The 23,257-nt window shown below is 45.9% G+C and overlaps 2 protein-coding genes across 3 annotated transcripts in view; both read left to right on the forward strand.

The window, feature by feature from the left end:
• LOC310773952 (uncharacterized protein) overlaps positions 1-16,669 on the forward strand; it is an 18,251-nt gene extending 1,582 nt beyond the window's left edge. The window contains exons 3-9 of one of the 2 annotated variants that reach the window (XM_083633989.1): positions 3,709-3,815; positions 3,968-4,052; positions 6,231-6,431; positions 8,604-8,752; positions 11,870-12,136; positions 13,403-13,530; positions 15,185-16,669. In XM_083633989.1, the coding sequence (XP_083490115.1) occupies positions 3,709-3,815; positions 3,968-4,052; positions 6,231-6,431; positions 8,604-8,752; positions 11,870-12,136; positions 13,403-13,530; positions 15,185-15,552 (1,305 nt within the window). In that variant the 3' untranslated portion in view covers positions 15,553-16,669. The remainder of the gene's footprint in view (positions 1-3,708; positions 3,816-3,967; positions 4,053-6,230; positions 6,432-8,603; positions 8,753-11,869; positions 12,137-13,402; positions 13,531-15,184) is intronic. The other variant, XM_083633990.1, reaches the window with a different exon arrangement.
• Positions 16,458-23,257, forward strand: part of ccdc170 (coiled-coil domain containing 170) — a gene marked incomplete at its 5' end in the record, with an annotated part of 15,220 nt that continues 8,420 nt past the window's right edge. Inside the window, 2 exons of the mRNA XM_083634304.1 lie at positions 16,458-16,484; positions 16,747-16,929. Coding sequence (XP_083490430.1) covers positions 16,458-16,484; positions 16,747-16,929 — 210 coding nt within the window. The remainder of the gene's footprint in view (positions 16,485-16,746; positions 16,930-23,257) is intronic.

A 23,257-nucleotide genomic window follows, 5' to 3' on the forward strand; every position in this document is an offset into this window, starting at 1 on the left:
CTGTTCGGGTACTCGCCCCACTCCCCACCCCTTTAAAAATGGTAGAAGATCTACGCACGCATCGTCATGTGGATCTGGCAGCAACCAGCAGCAACTGCACGGCCGGTCTCGCTGTGTTTCCCTCCCATTCAGCGAACACGCCTGGGTTTCTTGTGACTAAACTCTATCAGGCGTCAAGTCAGCCAGAATGTACCAAGAGACCCCTTATACAGCTTGTCAACATTGAGCTGCGCGCGCAACGTGTAGGCAGAAAGTCGTCAGCCCAGCATAGACAGACAGCGAAAACTCTGTCAAAGCCCCGCTGTCAGGACTGCTCTATGCCCATCTGCAACACACAGTTATATTTTAGTTTTAAAATGCAGTTCTCGGCTTACTACCACAGCTTATCGCCTGGTGATAAGCAATGTTATGCATCGAAATTAACGTTGTTTAATGGGACATGTCTTACAGACCGATAGGGTCTGTCTATCGATTCGCGCTACCCTATCAAAAAATGCTACTTTTTATGTCATGGGTAGTGTATTTTGATGGATCAAATACTCAAAATCCCATTTTATCAATTTTAAATCAATATTTCAGGGGTAGCATAATTTGATAGTCCAGTAACATCCTATCAAATAATGCTCCCGTCACTTTGCGCACACGCCAGAATCACAAAGTAACAGTTCTCGACGGGTAGTAGAAATCGACAGAACACCTGTAATACATATCGTGCATTCCTTTATAACTGGGGATAGCGTAGATAATTATTCTGTAACTTGCAAAGATATATTGTTATGTTGATAATGCACACAACTCAATGACATTATGTAACGTTACTTGGTCGTTAACTAACCGAGCGATGTGGCTGAGCAGCCTACAGCTACAGGCAGCTTACCTGATTATGAAGAGCACTACAAAGTCGGGCATTTTTAATGATGTCCTCGTTCCAATCAGTTCAACTTAATAATGACATTATTTAACGTTACTTGGTCGTTAACTAACCTAGCGATGTGGCTGAGCAGCCTACAGTTTCAGTTCAGGCAGCTTACCTGATTATGAAGAGCACTGCAAAGTCGGGCATTTTTAACGATTTCCTCTTTGGGCTTGCAACCAAAGACACCTACGGTTAGCATTAAAAGCAGTATGAGTTGACGGGATTCGGTAAAACTTTACTCCTTGCTTTGTTGATAGTGTAACAGACTGTTCAGTGTTGTGTTGTCGTGTTCTATTGCGTGTGTGCGAGGCTAACCGTACTACCGTAGGTGTCTTTGGTTGCAAGCCGAAAGAGGAAATCGTTAAAAATGCTCCGACCTTTGCAGTGCTCTTCATAATCAGGTAAGCTGCCTGAACTGAAACTGTAGGCTGCTCAGCCACATCGCTAGGTTAGTTAACGACCAAGTAACGTTAAATAATGTCATTATTAAGTTGAACTGATTGGAACGAGGACATCATTAAAAATGCCCCCGACTTTGTAGTGCTCTTCCATAATCAGGTAAGCTGCCTGTAGCTGTAGGCTGCTCAGCCACATCGCTCGGTTAGTTAACGACAAGTAACGTTACATAATGTCATTGAATTGTGTGCATTATCAACATAACAATATATCTTTGCAAGTTACAGAATAATTATCTACGCTATCCCCAGTTATAAAGGAATGCACGATATGTATTGCCGGCCACCTTAGGCTTGGCCAATTGACAGCGCCAGTGCGTATGGGTCTGTAAGACATGTCCCATTAAACAACGTTAATTTCGATGCATAACATTGCTTATCACCAGGCGATAAGCTGTGGTAGTAAGCCGAGAACTGCATTTTAAAACTAAAATATATAACTGTGTGTTGCAGATGGGCTGACAGCGGGGCTTTGACAGAGTTTTCGCTGTCTGTCTATGCTGGGCTGACGACTTTCTGCCTACACGTTGCGCGCGCAGCTTGCTTTGTTGTCATTGTGACGTAGGCGTATAATTGGTCTAGTACGTCACCCGCTTTGTTGCTTTCAAAATAAAATGCTTATTGTAACCTTATTTATTTTGAGTAATGCGTTACAGCCACAGTTTCACGCCATATAACATCACAACGTATTTTGATACAAGGATGCTGCTTCATTCATTGAAATACCTTTTCTCCTCCAACGTGCATCAATAAGCTATTTACTTTTGTTTAAGTAACATTATTTTGAAAGTTTTAACCGGAAGTTTTCCAGCTCTTCCCGAAAATGGTGGCTGGAGATATTCTCCCGAATGAGAAGCACGCTTCTTCATAGCGCACGCCCGATAAAACTCATTCAAAACGTTGCACTAGTTTACTGACTACACTGTCGTTTCCCATAACGTTAGTCACAAGAAATGTGGAGAAAGAATCACTTTTTGGGAGACAATCACATCATGGTGATCACTATTCAGCAACAATGGACATGTATTGGAAATCAAATGCCTTCGCTTGTTTCACAACTTGTCTGCTCTAAAGCGCTAATCCAACCATCGGAGATACTGTCTAAAGGTACGCTTTAGATGTTAGCTTAGCGTCACCTAATATCACAGTCAGTCCCTCTCCTGACAAAAATGCTCCAGGTAGCGCTTTTTCCATGCAAAAATGCAAACGTTATGTGTGAACAGCCCGATACACAGCAGATTACCGCTGCTCAGTCATTACCATAGTAATCACACAGCCCGTGCCCCCCGCGCGAGTACTCGAGCACTCGTTCATAATAGAAGGAGAGTACTCGACTATTTAAATTGCTTAAAATGCCCATCCCTAGCAACTAGTGACGTCACGCTGATTCGTCCTATTTAACAGTTCTAAATACTGAAACACAACACGGTGTCAGAAATGCATTAATCTCTGGCCTCAGTCAAACTATTTCCTGATACAATAACTTCGCTGTTTTCACTTCCCATAATATAATAGATCCATGTGTTCCCACTTCCCACCAGTAGCGTAGCCAGACTTGGCTCATTGGGTGTGCCACAGAAAGCCAGGGTATGCCAGGGCAGCCGCCGCCAATTTCTTTTTGGGTCTTTTCAAACCAGATTTAGATGAATATTTGTGTGTTGTTTGCTCCTTTTCACACTCATCATTAGCAGGTAGAAGCAGTCAATTAAATTGTATTTTTTGGCAACATGTAAAACCACTTTGTTTAGTATCTCAAAAAAGTCTCACCTACTTTTTCGAATGAGTGTTCTAGTCGGGAAAGAACGCAAATTTGGTTGGCATGAAGGTTCGTCTACTGCAGAGAGATCTGTAGCGTTCTCAGTGTCCTCTGGCTCTGCACAAACCTCCAGTGTGTTGTTGGCTGCGTTCCCCGCTGTTAACGTCATTGTTTCGGCTGCATCATCTTCTTCATAATCGTCTGTCTCTTCTCCACTGTACACCACCAATACAGGTGCGGGAACGGGTGCACTACAATCCGCACTTGTTGAGGGGGAGGGTGACAACGAGTCATCTTCTTCCTCGTTGTCAAAGCGACGTTTCTTGCCTTTGCCGAAAAAGCTTAAAAGCGAGCTTTGTTTCATGTCTTCTTGATTTGGGCTGCTGCTGCTGCTACAGCTGTGCGTGCATTTGTTTACTTTACGTGGACGACAGCTTAACTATTCCCATGATGCTCCGGGGCACATAGGTCAGCGGAGCGTGATTTCTATTCGCACATAGGATAAGTTGGACACAGTGCATGACAGCGTTGATGTGTTTTGCAGACAAAACAAAAAACCTTTTTTACCCCATTTTTTTTAGGTGTGCCAGCGGCCTGTCTGGGTGGCATTTGCACACCCTGGCACACCCGTGGCTACGCGCATGCTTCCCACCCAAGTCAACATGCTCTCAAATGAACAAGAAAAACGGTAAATTAACAATGTTTTAACGAATATTTGCTCCATCAAAACTGCTTAGCCAAACTAACTAACACATTTAGATTGTTCTTAGTGGCGCAACTTTTTTCATCTCGTCTTAAATCTGATATTTGAGGCAATGTGATGTTCTGTTTTCTCCTCAGAAATGCTCCGTTGCCCCGTGAGAAGAAGGTGCCCCGTGCCTGCATCAAACCCGGCAGTAATATCTCTGCGTTTCCTGTTTTGAAGGTCTGCTTTGAATTGTAGCCAATATAATAAATATCGTAGTAGTCTATTGTTTTCATATTGATATGATATAGGACGAATCAGCGTGACGTCACTTGCCACCCAGAAATGCGGAACCCTGCGGCAGTTAATAGTATGAGTTGTGCCAAACAAACGTTAATATCTCAAAAACTATACATGACATCGCTTATATTTTGACATTCTGAGTGAGAGCAGAATTAGCTCAAGAGTTTGATGTGTGTAATATATACATGTCGTGTTAAAGTTGTGTGAACTGTCGCAGTTTTTAAAATGTAAACAGTCAAGGGCTAGAGCAGACACTCGCGCCTCGCGCCACTTGGGCTCCATAGGGTTCCGTTGCCACCCAGTGACGCGGTTTGTTTACCAAAATGCTGCTCTAATCCCTCTTTTTTTTTTTTTCTTTCTTTTTTACTGTTTTGTGTTAATACATAGACAGTGTGAGACAAAGAGGGAAAGAAAAAAAGGAACAAATCATAGCTGACAAATCGAGCTGATCGGGGATTGATTGCTTTTGCACTAGACACCTGTTAGTTGTATCCGTGATCGACTGATGCTGTCTGTGTTTTCTCCCCACGTTAAACTGGCGAATAAAGAGACCAATCTTATACGAGGGATCAGCCGAGCGTGAGTGTCTGTTCTAGCCGCTTGACTCTGTTTACAATTTAAAAACTGCGACAGTTCACACAACTTTAACACGACATGTTATATGTTATATTTATTATACATCAAACTCTTGAGCTAATTCTGCTCTCACTCAGAATGTCAAAATATAAGCGATGTGATGTATAGTTTTTGAGATATTAAAGTTTGTTTGACACAACTCATACTATTAACTGCCGCGGGGTTCCGCATTTCTGGGTGGCAACTAGTGACGTCATGCTGATTCGTCCTATTTAACAGTTCTAAATGCTGAAACACAACACGGTGTCAGAAATACATTAATCTCTGCCTCAGTCAAACTATTTCCTGTTACAATAACTTCGCTGTTTTCACTTCCCATAATATAATAGATCCATGTGTTCCCACTTCCCACCCAATTCACCCATTTTGTGTCTAGAAGGCAGGAAGTAACACAGGTGCAAGAACAATGGATTTGGCGGTGCAGTGCCAGGGCCCTTGTTAGTTTTGCTTGCATCTCAGACACAAAATGGGTCAATTGGGTGGGAAGTGAAAAAGGCTCATAGTTATAAATAGTTTGATTTATTGATGTTATGTACACAAGATTAATACATTTTAAAGGTAATTTAGAATATCTTAAAGTCGAAGTGAACCGGAACGGAATGCACCAGCGCGAGCGTCGGACACTGAAAACGAATTGAGAGGCGGACCATATACGTGTCGATGATTTGATTTGACAATTCTGAGGACTGGCTTTGGCATTGGCCAATCCTGGCGTGTTCCACCCCCAAATCGAGTGGGATTCAGCCTGTTGTCATGCTACGCGAGTGGGATCCACAGAGTACCAGGGAGTCAGCTGCTTTGTGCGGAGCGAGCGGACAATCCGATCCGATAGGTGCTGCCCGCCCGCCTGGAATCTCCGAGAGACGACCCCTGACAGCCAGGGAGGGTGTCAGGCTCGGAGGCGCGCGCCATTATCGTTATAAATGTAAATAATATTCCTGGAATGCGTGTTTTAACGAGCCAATTACATTTCTTTGCATTCTTAGACATTACCGTTTGATTTAGTTTGCATAATTGCTCAAGTTAGTAGTTAGTTTATGGGCTAGAAACTCTGCCAGATGACAGGCACTAGGTGCCGTTTTCCCCTTCATTTGGAAGAGAAAATGATCCTGAAATGAAGATTTGATTGACAGCTGCATGTCGTGAAATGATTGGTTGAAATGGGGTAGAAATTTGATAGTACTAGGTGACGTCAGCAAACTGTAAATTACTGTTATCAATGAAATCTTGAAAAACGAACTTTTGACGTGAAAAAGTGTGAAAAACTAAAGAAATTAGATGGTTGTGATTTGTTTTGCACACATTATTAAATAGGTGCACTGCATACCCGGGTATTTGAACTAAAAGAAAAGAAAAGTCATTCTTGGGTTCAGCTCGACTTTTAAGTTGCATTACGCTATACAGCGCACACACGTTTTTACGCCCGTCGTTGCACAGGCTTCATTTGATTCACTTGTTTGACTCTTGTGTGTTCCACAGGCCTCCATGCCAGACGGCTACTCTTATCACGTGTGCCGTTACGACAGCCTTAGCGAGACAGCCGACCATGTGAACTTCAGGGCCACTCTGCGGATGGCCTTGTCAACAAAGGAGGAGTTGATGGCATGGCTGAAATCACACGCGGTCACCTGGAGGGTGATGCGAACACGTCGAGTAAACGGCAAGAAAGTTCTTTACAGTGTAAGACACTTTAGCATTGAACATCCTGCAATCCTATTTTTACAGGTTGATGTTTAATCTAGTATATATATATTTTTTAATAATTGTGGAGGAAGATTCGCATTTTTGGTGGGGTAAATGCAGGTCGTCTATTACAGTGGTTCTCAAATGGGGGTCCGCGGACCCCCAGGGGTCCGTGGCACTTTGCCAGGGGGTCCGCGAAAAGTTTTCAAGTAATTTTTTTTTTTTTTATTATTAAAAAATAAAATGCTACATGTTAATTATTCCTTCTCAAACTACTTCCTACATGGTGCTAGTCTATCAAAATATCTTGGCTGTCATTGATTGTGTTGCATAGTGGTTTTCTGTACTGTTGACAAATTGTGATATTGTAAGTCGCTTTGGACAAAACAAAAGTGTCTGCTAAATGACGTAATGTAAATGTAATGTAATAATATATATATTTTTTTGTTGCAAAATCTTCATAGTTCAACGAAAATAGTTTATGCTTTAAATCTAAAATGGTTCATGGATTACATTCTATTAACAAACCTATCAAAATAAAAGTCAAGCATGTTACCGTGGAAACAATTCAAAATCACAAATCAGAATGAGGGGGTCCCCGGTATATTTTCTATCTTGTAAGGCAGGGGTGGGCAACTATTTTTCATGGGGGGCCACATGAGAAACACAGATTGTTGCCGGGGGCCGAACAAATATTGTCATGCCGTAACCCATGGATGGGCAACTTTGATGATAGAAAGGGCCACAAAAAAAATTCCTCGCTACCAGATTTTGCTGAGGGCTGAACGGCGCCAGCGCGAAAAATTTGGGGCATTTGAAGCCAGGTTTAGAGGAATAACTCATTTTAAATTAACAGTTGTGATGCAGTCTTAACCACCAATATTTGATCCTTTTCTCACTCACTCCTACTGTATGTCACCACCTGCTCTCCCTGCAGGGCTTGAAATTAACTTTTTTCACCACCTGCCAATATGGCTGCTAGATTTTAAAGTTACCAGAAAATTAGAATTTCCACTTGCCGAAATGTTTTTCTTGAAATAAACCAGAATATGAGTTGGTTAATTTAAGCATAAGTATCAGTAAGTGGCCCGGGATTCTCAAAGCCTGTGTTGAGGGTCACACAAGAACAAAAATGCACTCTTGAAGCTAAATAAATCCAAAACCAACAAGTTAATTATTTCAATTTCTACTTCAATGTAGAACAGACATTTCTTACACATGAGATTACTTTTAGCCTTTTAGTCATAAATATTATTGAAAGATAGGCTATTCCATATTCCAGACTGAAATGCTATAACAGACGAGTATTGTCCAGAATGACATGAACATTTGGACACTTATTCAGCGGGTATCTTGCATGTTGCGTTCAGGTGCATTGTAAAAAAAAAAAAAAAATTTTTTTTCAATTCCATCGCGGGCCACACAGGGGGCGCCCGCGGGCCGCATACGGCCCGCGGGCCGTATGTTGCCCATGTATGTTGTAAGGGGTCCTTGGCTGAAAAACATTTGAGAACCTCTGGTCTATTATAAGGCCTATTCACCTTATTCACCTTATTCCTTACGTTTCCCATGATTCTCAGCGGTTGTCGACTTCCTGTTTACATTTTTTTCACTAGCCAGGACGTGCGCGCCACTGTCAAAGAGTGGGAACGTTTGGCTTATTTGATCCGAAATGGCTAAAAATAGTAACGTTGTGTGGTTCGCATAGCGGCGATATTTTACAAAAACGAGGTGAATGTCAATTCGCTCGTACTGTACAGGCTTATTTTAGCCGAAATTGCTAAAAAAAATAGTATGTGGTTGCACAGCGGCCGCTTTTGTTTTGAAGGCTAAACGTCCAAACCAGAACTCTTATTATTTGGTCATTGAACGTAGCTTTAGCGGTCTCTCTCTCTTTCAAGATTCAAGATATTGTCACTCCGTTGTACAATTATGCACGTGTGAAATTATTGCGCTGGGGGGCTCCATTACAAGACATAGGTTAGGTACAAAGTCACAACAATTATTATGATTATATTCAGTCTTTTTCGCTATGAACGGTCCTGGGTGGAAAACAGGCAACCGGCAGCTGGAAACAGGGAGGGGAGGGTGTCATGGAAGCGCCCACGGTCTCACCAGGAAACTCGTGAATAAGCTGATGTAAAATAACACCTGTAATGTCCTTCTAAGGCGGACTTCAGATGCCAGCATAACACACGAATTTACGGCAAAGAAGATGCAGAGGCACTACGCAGCAGCAAGAACACAGACTGCCCTGCTCAGATGACCGTGTCACTCCAAAGCACCACTGAGGTGCGCTGTAAGGGCGCAGCGAGCAGGTAAGTCAAGTAAGGCTTCATTTAGACTTATTATAAAGTGTCGCTCAGCACATGGTCGCAGACGAAAAAGAAAGTGTCGCTCATGGTGTTGCATTTATACTTCAGTGAACGTTCGCCTCGGTTCAACGGTCACCTGACACTCGGAACGCTATATGGGGGGCACGGTGGCTCAGTGGTAGAGCTGTCGCCTCACAGTCAGAAGGTCCTGAGTTCGATTCTCGCCTGGGACACTGTGGGCGCTGTGGTTGTGTTCCCCCCCATATCCTCAGTGCCTACTGCCCAGGTGGGGTATCTCGTCGTAAGGACCTTTCTCTCTGTGTGGAGTTTGCATGTTCTCCCCGTGCTCCCCCAGGGGGTTCCTCCGTATATAACCCCCCCCCACTAAAAACATGCAGAAGATCAGATCGTCATCGTCATCCGACCAGTGACGACAACATCCGAAGTTGGTCCCCGGGCGCTGTACGAGAAAGCGACCACTGCTCCTGGCCTGCCCCCCGGAGGAAAGGACATGCCTGGATGGGTTAAATGCAGAGGACATATTTCACCGGCCACCGTCAGCATGAGTGTGTTGTGGCCGCATGCATGTGTTGTGGTGTTCGTGTGACAATAAAAGACGGGGCTTGTCCCGTTACGAGAGTTACGAGAGTTTTTTATATGTGCAGACAGCCAAGAGAAGAGAGGGAACGCACAGTGAAACCACGTTGGAAGCAAGATGTAACATACTTGGCTGCAGCCGCATATAAACGACACAAAACCACACAACGAAACTCGCCTCCTCTCTCTCTGGGAAATTGGTCACGGTGTTCTTTGTGATTTTCACGAAGTCACAAAGAAAAAGTCAAGGACAGGCTGATAAAAATAGCGGGGACACGCGTTCATTCATTTCAAGCGAGCGAAAAGCAGAATGAGGAAGTCAAGCGCGCGTGCCGTCTATATAGCCAATCAGGCTTGCGCGACACTATGTGACGTAGTCAGCGACACTAGAAATTTCACCAGGTAGCAGACACTGCTCGTCGACACTTGAAAGTGTCGACCCACCAAGCATAAGTTGGGCTCGAGGCTCTAAATATGACATTTATTTTATTTTTTATTTGCCTTTATTTAAACGGGTAGAATCACATTGAGACCGAAGTCTCATTTACAAGTGCGACCTGTTCATACAGCAGCTCATACAACAGTTACACATGTAAAGACAGCAACAGTACAATCAACCATCAAACCATAATAAGTTAAAAACAACATAAAACATAAAGTGCTGAAGGGGGGGGGGGGGGGGGTGGGTAGAGACAAAATGTAACCTTAAGAGCAGGAGCAGATCAAGGAAGCTCTCTCCAAATTACTCAAATAATTTAAAACAAGCCAGGGGGATCAGACTGGACAGCTTCAGACTCTGCTGTAGCGTGTTCCAGGTGGAGGGGGATCAGACTGGACAGCTTCAGACTCTGCTGTAGCGTGTTCCAGGTGGAGGGGGATCAGACTGGACAGCTTCAGACTCTGCTGTAGCGTGTTCCAGGTGGAGGGGGATCAGACTGGACAGCTTCAGACTCTGCTGTAGCGTGTTCCAGGTGGAGGGGGATCAGACTGGACAGCTTCAGACTCTGCTGTAGCGTGTTCCAGGTGGAGGGGGATCAGACTGGACAGCTTCAGACTCTGCTGTAGTGTGTTCCAGGTGGAGGGGGATCAGACTGGACAGCTTCAGACTCTGCTGTAGTGTGTTCCAGGTGGAGGGGGATCAGACTGGACAGCTTCAGACTCTGCTGTAGCATGTTCCAGGTGGAGGGGGATCAGACTGGACAGCTTCAGACTCTGCTGTAGCGTGTTCCAGGTGGAGGGGGATCAGACTGGACAGCTTCAGACTCTGCTGTAGCGTGTTCCAGGTGGAGGGGGATCAGACTGGACAGCTTCAGACTCTGCTGTAGCGTGTTCCAGGTGGAGGGGGATCAGACTGGACAGCTTCAGACTCTGCTGTAGCGTGTTCCAGGTGGAGGGGGATCAGACTGGACAGCTTCAGACTCTGCTGTAGTGTGTTCCAGGTGGAGGGGGATCAGACTGGACAGCTTCAGACTCTGTTGTAGCGTGTTCCAGGTGGAGGAGGATCAGACTGGACAGCTTCAGACTCTGCTGTAGCGTGTTCCAGGTGGAGGGGATCAGACTGGACAGCTTCAGACTCTGCTGTAGCGTGTTCCAGGTGGAGGGGGATCAGACTGGACAGCTTCAGACTCTGCTGTAGCGTGTTCCAGGTGGAGGGGGATCAGACTGGACAGCTTCAGACTCTGCTGTAGCGTGTTCCAGGTGGAGGGGGATCAGACTGGACAGCTTCAGACTCTGCTGTAGCGTGTTCCAGGTGGAGGGGGATCAGACTGGACAGCTTCAGACTCTGCTGTAGTGTGTTCCAGGTGGAGGGGGCAGAGTAAGAAAATGCCTTTTTTCCACGCTCAGTATGAACTGAGGGGATGGAATAGGTGATGAAGTTTTGAATGCGTAAGCTGTAGTTGGACTGTTTGCGGAGTAGATAGACGGATAAGTAAGTGGGAAACAGACCAAGGATGGATTTATAAATGAAAGTATACCAGTGCACGGTTCTGTGCATGGAGAGGGATGACCAGTTGACTAAAGAATACAGCAAGCATTGATGTGTAAGGGGTTTACAGTAGGTCTTTAATTGCCCGCAAAATGTTCGAATATATTCAAAGTTTTTTGGTTAATTAATTAATTAATTATTATTATTTTTTTGCTGCATCCAACTCGAGACAACTTTTCAGACTCGGGAGACAATCTTTCTCAGAAGAGACTAACGCGACAAATCTGGAGACTTTTTCTGACATGGGATTAACATTACCAGCAAGCAGCAGTTGGTTAATTTTGGTTAATAAAAAAAAGAGAAATGTAATTAAAAAAAATAAATAAATAAAATCAAACGGGTCAATTATACATTCGAACATGCCCTCCTCCCCCACATTCGAAGTTAAATTTGAATTTCGAATAAAAAGTGACAGCCCTAGTTTACAGCCAGTAATAAATCTCAGCGCACCATGATAAACAGCAGATATACATTGTTGATGTACCCATGGTTTGTCCTAAAGAATGCGGCATTTTTCTCTGTAAATCTTTCCGCAGAAGCAAGGACCCTCACAGGCTCACCTTTCCTACAGTAGTGACCATCTGCAGTGACCACAACCACAACATTTATGCGGCCGATGCACTGAGGCACCGCGACGTGGGCGACAAGGCCAAGGAGAAACTGACCAAGCTTTTTGAAGTAGGACACTCCCCAAGTTCAGCCTTAGCTGTGCTCAAGCAGGAGCTCCAGGCGGAGCATGGGGAGAAGCATGCGCTGGCCACAGCAGACAGAGCACTCTGCCCTTCTCTCCAGTACTGCTACAGGTAAAGACGTTTTGATACTTACAGTATTTATTTTCAAATGAATGCACGATAAAAGTCATTGATTATACTCTCCTGTGTGTAAATGACAATGTACTCTTTTTGTCAGTTGTTGCCATTCGTGAAACAGGATTGGGTACTTGGCAAAGAATAATGTTTCATACTTGTGCTTCATTCGCCTTGTCAGAACCTGTGAGAAAGGGGGGCACGGTGGTGCAGTGGTAAGCGCTGTCGCCTCACAGCTAGAAGGTCCTGGGTTCGATTCTCACCTGGGACGCTGTGAGCGCCGAAGGTGTGCGTGCCCGTCCGCATGTCCTCGAGTGCCCGCCGCCCGGGTGGGGTCGTCAAAAAGGGCCTTTCTGTGTGGAGTTTGCATGTTCTCCCCGTGCCTCCTGGGGGGTTTCCTTCATATAGGAACCCCACACCAAAACATGCAATATCCTCGTCGCTGATGTGGTGCCTCCTCTGGTCGTTCGGGGGGCCTGTTTGGAGGGAGGGGAACTCGTTGGAATAGCGTGATAATCCCACGTGCTATGTCCTACCCAGGGTATCCGCGGGGTCTTGAAAAGTCTTGAAAGTTGGGAATTCAATTTAGGGAAAATCAAGACCCTTGAAAAGTATTGAATTTCAGAAAAGTCTCAAGTAAATTTCAAATTCAAGACCCTTTAAATGTGTTCGATGTGAACATGTCCAAAGATTTTGATAAAAGTTTACGTTTCGGGTTTACGGGTCGCTTGACAGAGTGCGTTTACGCGGCCCCTCCCCCCGGCTACACGAGCAATCAGTGTAGCTGTGAGCGATCATCACTATATATAGTAATTGTGTTAGTTGAAGGTGTGTCGTTGATGTAATCGGTTACAGCTCGAAGTGGCGATGGGGTCTTGAAATTTATTGGAAGGTTCTTGAAAAAGTCTTGAAAAAGTATTGAATTTGACTTCAGGATTGCTGCATATACCCTGCCTACCAGTGAAGCTTCCCCTGTCGGGTGAAAAGAAGCGGCTGGCTACTGCCCATGTCTCGGAGGAAGCATGGAGCCAGTTTCGGCTCTCCCCATATTGGCAGAGGGTGGAGCAGCAACCAGGATAAAAAAAATAAAAAATAGCACTTAACGGGGGATAAAAATGGGATAAAAAATCCTGGGGGGAAAAAAACCTGAGCAATGTTTTATTCTTACAGGAAGAAGATTATCATTACTAAATGAAAACCGATTTGTTCATTTTGAAAGTTGAGTATACAATTGCCTCACTAATTTGTGTTGTCTTTGGACAGACTTTACGATAAGACATTCACAGGGACGGATGCAGTTGCAGACCTGGACACTGACGATGACACCTGGCAAGAAGAGACGGATCTGGTGATGGTAGCTGAAGAGGTGGTTCAGGCTGAATCAGCGGAAGGTATTCAGTCAGTGCGCGTGCTTACACCACTCCAGTGTTTCCCCTACCATTCTGCAGGCCTGGCGGGCCAGCCAGGCCAACAGCGCCCGCGCCAGTCCAGAAAAAAATAATATATATATTTTTTTTTTCTGCTGTCCCAAAAATGTCAATAAACCTTTATGGCATATTATTACAATACAACAATAGACCTTATTCGCTAACCCTGGACGGCGCCATATTGTTGCCATACCGTCCTGCGCGCACACAGCGTTGCAGCTGACAACTAGTAACAGCCTTAGGGCCTGTGTCCACCTAGCGTCTTTTCATCAGCTCCGGCGTCTATTTTCAGTTGTTTCCAATGGGGGGAGAGCGTATGCGAGCGCACACGGACGTCTAGACAAAGTGCGCTGCGTCCGGCGTCTATTTTCAGAGCGCTCTGGCATTTTTGTGCGCCCGACTCCCAGCGCTTCCAGCTGAAAATATTTTAACTTTTCAGAAAGACGCTGGTGTTGGGTGCTCCTTTTCTGGCAACTAATCATATGAAAAAACTATCGCAACAGAGACAGAAAGGCTCAATTGTGGGAGCAGATTGGCTAGACACTTAATATTTCTGGTGAGTGTTGAGCTAAATCACTGTATGTGTGTTGTTTGCTAATGTTAGCTGTCAGCTATCAAGCTACTACCGCGCTGAGCTAACGTTAGTTTCAGACTGCTTCCTTGTTATATTGTGCGCCGAGATCAGCGTTTCCCAGCGCACTCCCAGCATTTAACGTCGGAAAAAGACGCTAGGTGGACACAGGCCCTTATTGTCGTTTCTGTTCCATTACAAAATAGCGATGCTAATGACACCAATAAAAACCCCACAGTTGTTATTTGTATGCTGCCGATGGCAGCCGTTAATGCCTGTAATAAATAAACAAAAGAACGAGGTGAACAGACTTTGCTGTGAGGAGCTGTCAGAAAGTTTCACCTGTCTCAACTAACTATCCACACATCTCTCCTGTGCTGCTAACGTGTCGCTCCCTTCACGTCTGAGGACGGTAGAGATAGAAACAAACCACGGGGACTTTATTGCTGTCATTACTACAGCCATGCCTAACGCAGGTCTCCATCCGAACACAACAGGAACGATATAGGTAACGCTAACGGCGGCTAGCTTCCTATAAACTCTGCTCTTACATAGGCTGTCACTTAAAGCGGCTGCGCTATGTCAACAACATGGCGGCAGTGGGCGTGCCCGTACGTGAGTGACGTCAATCGAATAAGGTCTATACTGGTGTTGACAGTAATAGAAGATGCCAAATCATTCAAAACAATAAGCATTTTGCTTTTAGGAGCATCGTGCCAGCGTGCAGCGCTGTTCCAAAATGTGTCGACGTGTGTCGTTGCCTGGGGAAAACCCACATCCCATAATACAACTGTGCATCCCATAATAGTATGATGATACTTGGGATGCCATTGCCAACATAGATGTGAACAGGTTAGTTAAAATTTTAGCGTCGCCAGCGAGGGCCCCCACCGTTGCGGTCGGGGTACGTTTTCGAAATCCCTCCAGACCTGAATTTTTCTCTAGGGGAAACACTGCACTCCCAACTTTTAACTTTAATAACGATACTAATAAACTAGACGGTATTTCACAATTGTTGCTTCAATTACTATTGGTCTTGTTTTCCAGAATCACGTCAAGCTGCTAAAGCGGGATTTGCTGAAATGTCCAAGGAGCTGTTAGCCATGATCGACAGCAACACGTCTCTCACGGTCCCGTTCCTGGCTGCAGTAAAGGCCTTTCAAAGTATCAAAGACGATCCGTACAAGATCAGCGCCGCCTTACATATGTTTGCACGGCCCGCGAGACCTAGAGCCGGATCCAAGAGACGCAGGGTGCCCTCGGGGGGAAGACGCCGGCCTGCCGCGGGACGTCCCACAAAGGTCACAACGGGCCCCGACGGTGTTTACAGACCAAGCCAAGCCAAGAGGGTCCGAGCAGCAGCTCCTCATCACCCGGCACACTCGGTGTCGGAGGGCAAAAGCCCCCCGAAATGAATGTGCGACTCGAGCTGTCAAAAGGGATCAAAAAGACTCGCTCCTGGCCAATCCCGGCACTTGCTGACCTGCGTAGGCGGGGCACAGGGCGTGGTTTTGCCAGAGCCGCGGCGGGTTCTGGGCGACCACGCCCATATAGGAGACCTTTGATTGACCCCAGATGGACCCTTTTTCCCCATTTAATTTTTATTGTTCACATAATGCAAGAAAAAAAACATTGTATAAAAGACAAAAAGGGTGATTATTGTATTTATTGTATTAGTTTCTCTACTGGTTCACATAATTCAAAAGTATAAAATTGTCTGATGTAGAACTTAAAAAGCTGGTAGTCGTGTTTAGGCAACTGAATCATATTTTATATAACGCACTACTTTGTCCAAAGAGCTGTTTTTAAAAGAGAGCCAAAGTGGAACGTCACTTCCTGCTTCAGCACTGTGCCAGATTTTTTTTTTTTTTTTACTTCGTCAACGGTTCAGCTATATTTAGAATCGGGAGAGACCATTTCACTCAGACCAAAACTTAAAAAAAACTACATAGAAAAAATATTTTCTTAAAATTAAAAATTTTGGTCCGAGTGAAATGTTACGTGGTCTCTCCTGTTTCTAAATATAGCTTAACCGTTTGGTTTGAACAAGTAAAACTCTTTTTATAAGCATTTTACAAAATGTCTTTGGGAAAATAAATGGCGGATGAAAATCTCTGGTACAGTGCTGAAGCAGGAAGTAGGCGGTCACTTTGCCTCTCTGTTGACTGGGTCTCCATGTCATTCTCTAGAATTTAGAACAGTGCCCCCCCCCCCCCCCCCCTGTTAAACCCAGGCTTATGTTTTGTGTTGCCTGGAGACTTAGGGAAATAGCTACACATACTACACTTAACAGTAGGCCTACCTTAGACCAGCTGTTGTTATGGAAGTTAGAGAAAAACCTGATGAGGTAGGCTAAAGCATTATACGTTTTACTTTTCTAACTTATACTGTTTGGCTGGAACTGAATTGCTTCTCTCATATTTTTGGCAATTTATGTGCGTAAAAGACTACCTGCTACTAGGGAAACATGCATTGCCCAAGTGGCTTTTGTAAATGGTTTATTCATTACTATTAAATAAGGCTTTTTCCTGATTATTGTGATTTATTAATGGCTTGTGCCGGTGTTGAGTCATAGCCTAATATAACACTTATTGACATGATTTGATTAGGGGGAGCAGTGTCATGAGCGGGACAGGTTGAAGATGCGAGTTGCTGTGTTGGAGGAGAGTGTGAGGTCCTCTGAGGTGGACTGCAGGACCAGCAGGGAGACTCTGATGAGGCTGGTGTCGGAGCTGGACCGAGAGAGGAGGAAAGCCGTCAGCAGCACAGCAGCCCTCGACGCACTCAAAGTGGTACTCGGTCAATTTAGAAGCCTAAATCCAGTGTCGCTCTGGGTCTCTGGTGTCTTCCCCCACCTAAGTCAGTGGCTCTCAAAGTGGGCTCTGCGCTCCCCCAGGGTTCCTTGGGGGGGGGGGGGGGGTTCCACGGGGGTCCACTCCACAGCAAAAATGTGAATAATTTATTTTCACTATAATTCCATCCATAAGTAACACAATGCAAGCATGTTTGACTACTTTGGTCGTGGGTTTCATACACTTTCTCAGAAAGTGTATCCATTGGAAGCTGTCTTGAAAAAAGTCTTGAAAAGTATTAAATTTAACTTCAGGATTGCTGCATATACCCTGTTCTGTAATAAAACAAGCACAAATCTTATGGGTGACCCCTGGGCCAAAATATCTAATGGGGGTCAGTGGTCTAATTTGTGTCAGAGGGGTCCTTGACGTGAAAAAGTTTGAGAACCACTGACGAAAAATGATCCAGGACATGACATTTGAGATACTAGGAATCGAGCGCGCGTCGACTCTGGAGATGATGCGCCGCTTGTCCTCTTCTCCCTACTTACTGTATACTCCCACCACTCTGGAGATGATGCGCCACTTGTCCTCTTCTCCCTACTTATACTCCCACCACTTATAGCCTCAGCCAGGAAGGCACTCTCAATTGCTCGCACGACATCACTGATGACATCACAATTGTGACGCACACTGCTGCCCACACCGCCGCCACAGACACCAGACACCACTGAAAAATTTGACTAAGTTGTGCTGTGACTCTGTGTTGTGTCTGTCTCAGGAGTCGTGACTCTGTGTTGTGTCTGTCTCAGGAGTTGTGACTCTGTGTTGTGTCTGTCTCAGGAGTTGTGACTGTGTTGTGTCTGTCTCAGGAGTTGTGACTCTGTGTTGTGTCTGTCTCAGGAGTTGTGACTCTGTGTTGTGTCTGTCTCAGGAGTCATGACTCTGTGTTGTGTCTGTCTCAGGAGTCATGACTCTGTGTTGTGTCTGTCTCAGGAGTCGTGACTCTGTGTTGTGTCTGTCTCAGGAGTTGTGACTCTGTGTTGTGTCTGTCTCAGGAGTCATGACTCTGTGTTGTGTCTGTCTCAGGAGTTGTGACTCTGTGTTGTGTCTGTCTCAGGAGTTGTGACTCTGTGTTGTGTCTGTCTCAGGAGTCATGACTGTGTTGTGTCTGTCTCAGCAGGAGTCGTGACTCTGTGTTGTGTCTGTCTCAGGAGTCGTGACTCTGTGTTGTGTCTGTCTCAGGAGTCTCTGTGTTGTGTCTGTCTCAGGAGTTGTGACTGTTGTGTCTGTCTCAGGAGTCTCTGTGTTGTGTCTGTCTCAGGAGTCTCTGTGTTGTGTCTGTCTCAGGAGTTGTGACTCTGTGTTGTGTCTGTCTCAGGAGTTGTGACTCTTGTGTCTGTCTCAGGAGTCTCTGTGTTGTGTCTGTCTCAGGAGTTGTGACTCTGTGTTGTGTCTGTCTCAGGAGTTGTGACTCTGTGTTGTGTCTGTCTCAGGAGTTGTGACTGTGTTGTGTCTGTCTCAGGAGTCATGACTCTGTGTTGTGTCTGTCTCAGGAGTTGTGACTGTGTTGTGTCTGTCTCAGGAGTCATGACTCTGTGTTGTGTCTGTCTCAGGAGTTGTGACTGTGTTGTGTCTGTCTCAGGAGTTGTGACTCTGTGTTGTGTCTGTCTCAGGAGTTGTGACTCTTGTGTCTGTCTCAGGAGTCTCTGTGTTGTGTCTGTCTCAGGAGTTGTGACTCTGTGTTGTGTCTGTCTCAGGAGTTGTGACTGTGTTGTGTCTGTCTCAGGAGTCATGACTCTGTGTTGTGTCTGTCTCAGGAGTTGTGACTGTGTTGTGTCTGTCTCAGGAGTCATGACTCTGTGTTGTGTCTGTCTCAGGAGTTGTGACTCTGTGTTGTGTCTGTCTCAGGAGTCATGACTCTGTGTTGTGTCTGTCTCAGGAGTTGTGACTGTGTTGTGTCTGTCTCAGGAGTCATGACTCTGTGTTGTGTCTGTCTCAGGAGTTGTGACTCTGTGTTGTGTCTGTCTCAGGAGACGTGACTCTGTGTTGTGTCTGTCTCAGGAGTTGTGACTCTGTGTTGTGTCTGTCTCAGGAGTCATGACTCTGTGTTGTGTCTGTCTCAGGAGTTGTGACTCTGTGTTGTGTCTGTCTCAGGAGTCATGACTCTGTGTTGTGTCTGTCTCAGGAGTTGTGACTCTGTGTTGTGTCTGTCTCAGGAGACGTGACTCTGTGTTGTGTCTGTCTCAGGAGTTGTGACTCTGTGTTGTGTCTGTCTCAGGAGTTGTGACTGTGTTGTGTCTGTCTCAGGAGTCGTGACTCTGTGTTGTGTCTGTCTCAGGAGTCATGACTCTGTGTTGTGTCTGTCTCAGGAGTTGTGACTCTGTGTTGTGTCTGTCTCAGGAGTTGTGACTGTGTTGTGTCTGTCTCAGGAGTTGTGACTCTGTGTTGTGTCTGTCTCAGGAGTTGTGACTCTGTGTTGTGTCTGTCTCAGGAGTTGTGACTCTGTGTTGTGTCTGTCTCAGGAGTTGTGACTCTGTGTTGTGTCTGTCTCAGGAGTTGTGACTCTGTGTTGTGTCTGTCTCAGGAGTTGTGACTCTGTGTTGTGTCTGTCTCAGGAGTTGTGACTCTGTGTTGTGTCTGTCTCAGGAGTTGTGACTGTGTTGTGTCTGTCTCAGGAGTTGTGACTCTGTGTTGTGTCTGTCTCAGGAGTTGTGACTCTGTGTTGTGTCTGTCTCAGGAGTTGTGACTCTGTGTTGTGTCTGTCTCAGGAGTTGTGACTCTGTGTTGTGTCTGTCTCAGGAGTCATGACTCTGTGTTGTGTCTGTCTCAGGAGTTGTGACTCTGTGTTGTGTCTGTCTCAGGAGTCATGACTCTGTGTTGTGTCTGTCTCAGGAGTTGTGACTCTGTGTTGTGTCTGTCTCAGGAGTTGTGACTCTGTGTTGTGTCTGTCTCAGGAGTTGTGACTCTGTGTTGTGTCTGTCTCAGGAGTTGTGACTGTGTTGTGTCTGTCTCAGGAGTCTCTGTGTTGTGTCTGTCTCAGGAGTTGTGACTCTGTGTTGTGTCTGTCTCAGGAGTCGTGACTCTGTGTTGTGTCTGTCTCAGGAGTTGTGACTCTGTGTTGTGTCTGTCTCAGGAGTTGTGACTGTGTTGTGTCTGTCTCAGGAGTTGTGACTCTGTGTTGTGTCTGTCTCAGGAGTTGTGACTCTGTGTTGTGTCTGTCTCAGGAGTCATGACTCTGTGTTGTGTCTGTCTCAGGAGTCATGACTCTGTGTTGTGTCTGTCTCAGGAGTCGTGACTCTGTGTTGTGTCTGTCTCAGGAGTTGTGACTCTGTGTTGTGTCTGTCTCAGGAGTCATGACTCTGTGTTGTGTCTGTCTCAGGAGTTGTGACTCTGTGTTGTGTCTGTCTCAGGAGTTGTGACTCTGTGTTGTGTCTGTCTCAGGAGTCATGACTCTGTGTTGTGTCTGTCTCAGCAGGAGTCGTGACTCTGTGTTGTGTCTGTCTCAGGAGTCGTGACTCTGTGTTGTGTCTGTCTCAGGAGTCTCTGTGTTGTGTCTGTCTCAGGAGTTGTGACTGTTGTGTCTGTCTCAGGAGTCTCTGTGTTGTGTCTGTCTCAGGAGTCTCTGTGTTGTGTCTGTCTCAGGAGTTGTGACTCTGTGTTGTGTCTGTCTCAGGAGTTGTGACTCTTGTGTCTGTCTCAGGAGTCTCTGTGTTGTGTCTGTCTCAGGAGTTGTGACTGTGTTGTGTCTGTCTCAGGAGTCGTGACTCTGTGTTGTGTCTGTCTCAGGAGTTGTGACTCTGTGTTGTGTCTGTCTCAGGAGTTGTGACTCTTGTGTCTGTCTCAGGAGTCTCTGTGTTGTGTCTGTCTCAGGAGTTGTGACTCTGTGTTGTGTCTGTCTCAGGAGTTGTGACTCTGTGTTGTGTCTGTCTCAGGAGTTGTGACTGTGTTGTGTCTGTCTCAGGAGTCATGACTCTGTGTTGTGTCTGTCTCAGGAGTTGTGACTGTGTTGTGTCTGTCTCAGGAGTTGTGACTCTGTGTTGTGTCTGTCTCAGGAGTTGTGACTCTTGTGTCTGTCTCAGGAGTCTCTGTGTTGTGTCTGTCTCAGGAGTTGTGACTCTGTGTTGTGTCTGTCTCAGGAGTTGTGACTGTGTTGTGTCTGTCTCAGGAGTCATGACTCTGTGTTGTGTCTGTCTCAGGAGTTGTGACTGTGTTGTGTCTGTCTCAGGAGTCATGACTCTGTGTTGTGTCTGTCTCAGGAGTTGTGACTCTGTGTTGTGTCTGTCTCAGGAGTCATGACTCTGTGTTGTGTCTGTCTCAGGAGTTGTGACTGTGTTGTGTCTGTCTCAGGAGTCATGACTCTGTGTTGTGTCTGTCTCAGGAGTTGTGACTCTGTGTTGTGTCTGTCTCAGGAGACGTGACTCTGTGTTGTGTCTGTCTCAGGAGTTGTGACTCTGTGTTGTGTCTGTCTCAGGAGTCATGACTCTGTGTTGTGTCTGTCTCAGGAGTTGTGACTCTGTGTTGTGTCTGTCTCAGGAGTCATGACTCTGTGTTGTGTCTGTCTCAGGAGTTGTGACTCTGTGTTGTGTCTGTCTCAGGAGACGTGACTCTGTGTTGTGTCTGTCTCAGGAGTTGTGACTCTGTGTTGTGTCTGTCTCAGGAGTTGTGACTGTGTTGTGTCTGTCTCAGGAGTCGTGACTCTGTGTTGTGTCTGTCTCAGGAGTCATGACTCTGTGTTGTGTCTGTCTCAGGAGTTGTGACTCTGTGTTGTGTCTGTCTCAGGAGTTGTGACTGTGTTGTGTCTGTCTCAGGAGTTGTGACTCTGTGTTGTGTCTGTCTCAGGAGTTGTGACTCTGTGTTGTGTCTGTCTCAGGAGTTGTGACTCTGTGTTGTGTCTGTCTCAGGAGTTGTGACTCTGTGTTGTGTCTGTCTCAGGAGTTGTGACTCTGTGTTGTGTCTGTCTCAGGAGTCGTGACTCTGTGTTGTGTCTGTCTCAGGAGTTGTGACTGTGTTGTGTCTGTCTCAGGAGTTGTGACTCTGTGTTGTGTCTGTCTCAGGAGTTGTGACTGTGTTGTGTCTGTCTCAGGAGTTGTGACTCTGTGTTGTGTCTGTCTCAGGAGTTGTGACTCTGTGTTGTGTCTGTCTCAGGAGTTGTGACTCTGTGTTGTGTCTGTCTCAGGAGTTGTGACTCTGTGTTGTGTCTGTCTCAGGAGTCATGACTCTGTGTTGTGTCTGTCTCAGGAGTTGTGACTCTGTGTTGTGTCTGTCTCAGGAGTCATGACTCTGTGTTGTGTCTGTCTCAGGAGTTGTGACTCTGTGTTGTGTCTGTCTCAGGAGTCGTGACTCTGTGTTGTGTCTGTCTCAGGAGTCATGACTCTGTGTTGTGTCTGTCTCAGGAGTTGTGACTCTGTGTTGTGTCTGTCTCAGGAGTCGTGACTCTGTGTTGTGTCTGTCTCAGGAGTTGTGACTCTGTGTTGTGTCTGTCTCAGGAGTTGTGACTCTGTGTTGTGTCTGTCTCAGGAGTCATGACTCTGTGTTGTGTCTGTCTCAGGAGTTGTGACTCTGTGTTGTGTCTGTCTCAGGAGTCATGACTCTGTGTTGTGTCTGTCTCAGGAGTTGTGACTCTGTGTTGTGTCTGTCTCAGGAGTTGTGACTCTGTGTTGTGTCTGTCTCAGGAGTTGTGACTGTGTTGTGTCTGTCTCAGGAGTCTCTGTGTTGTGTCTGTCTCAGGAGTTGTGACTCTGTGTTGTGTCTGTCTCAGGAGTTGTGACTCTGTGTTGTGTCTGTCTCAGGAGTCGTGACTCTGTGTTGTGTCTGTCTCAGGAGTTGTGACTGTGTTGTGTCTGTCTCAGGAGTTGTGACTCTGTGTTGTGTCTGTCTCAGGAGTTGTGACTGTGTTGTGTCTGTCTCAGGAGTTGTGACTCTGTGTTGTGTCTGTCTCAGGAGTTGTGACTCTGTGTTGTGTCTGTCTCAGGAGTTGTGACTCTGTGTTGTGTCTGTCTCAGGAGTTGTGACTCTGTGTTGTGTCTGTCTCAGGAGTCATGACTCTGTGTTGTGTCTGTCTCAGGAGTTGTGACTCTGTGTTGTGTCTGTCTCAGGAGTCATGACTCTGTGTTGTGTCTGTCTCAGGAGTTGTGACTCTGTGTTGTGTCTGTCTCAGGAGTCATGACTCTGTGTTGTGTCTGTCTCAGGAGTTGTGACTCTGTGTTGTGTCTGTCTCAGGAGTTGTGACTGTGTTGTGTCTGTCTCAGGAGTCTCTGTGTTGTGTCTGTCTCAGGAGTTGTGACTCTGTGTTGTGTCTGTCTCAGGAGTTGTGACTCTGTGTTGT

Source organism: Poromitra crassiceps (assembly GCF_964638095.1).
Source record: "Poromitra crassiceps genome assembly, chromosome: 3".
Lineage (NCBI taxonomy): Eukaryota > Metazoa > Chordata > Actinopteri > Beryciformes > Melamphaidae > Poromitra > Poromitra crassiceps.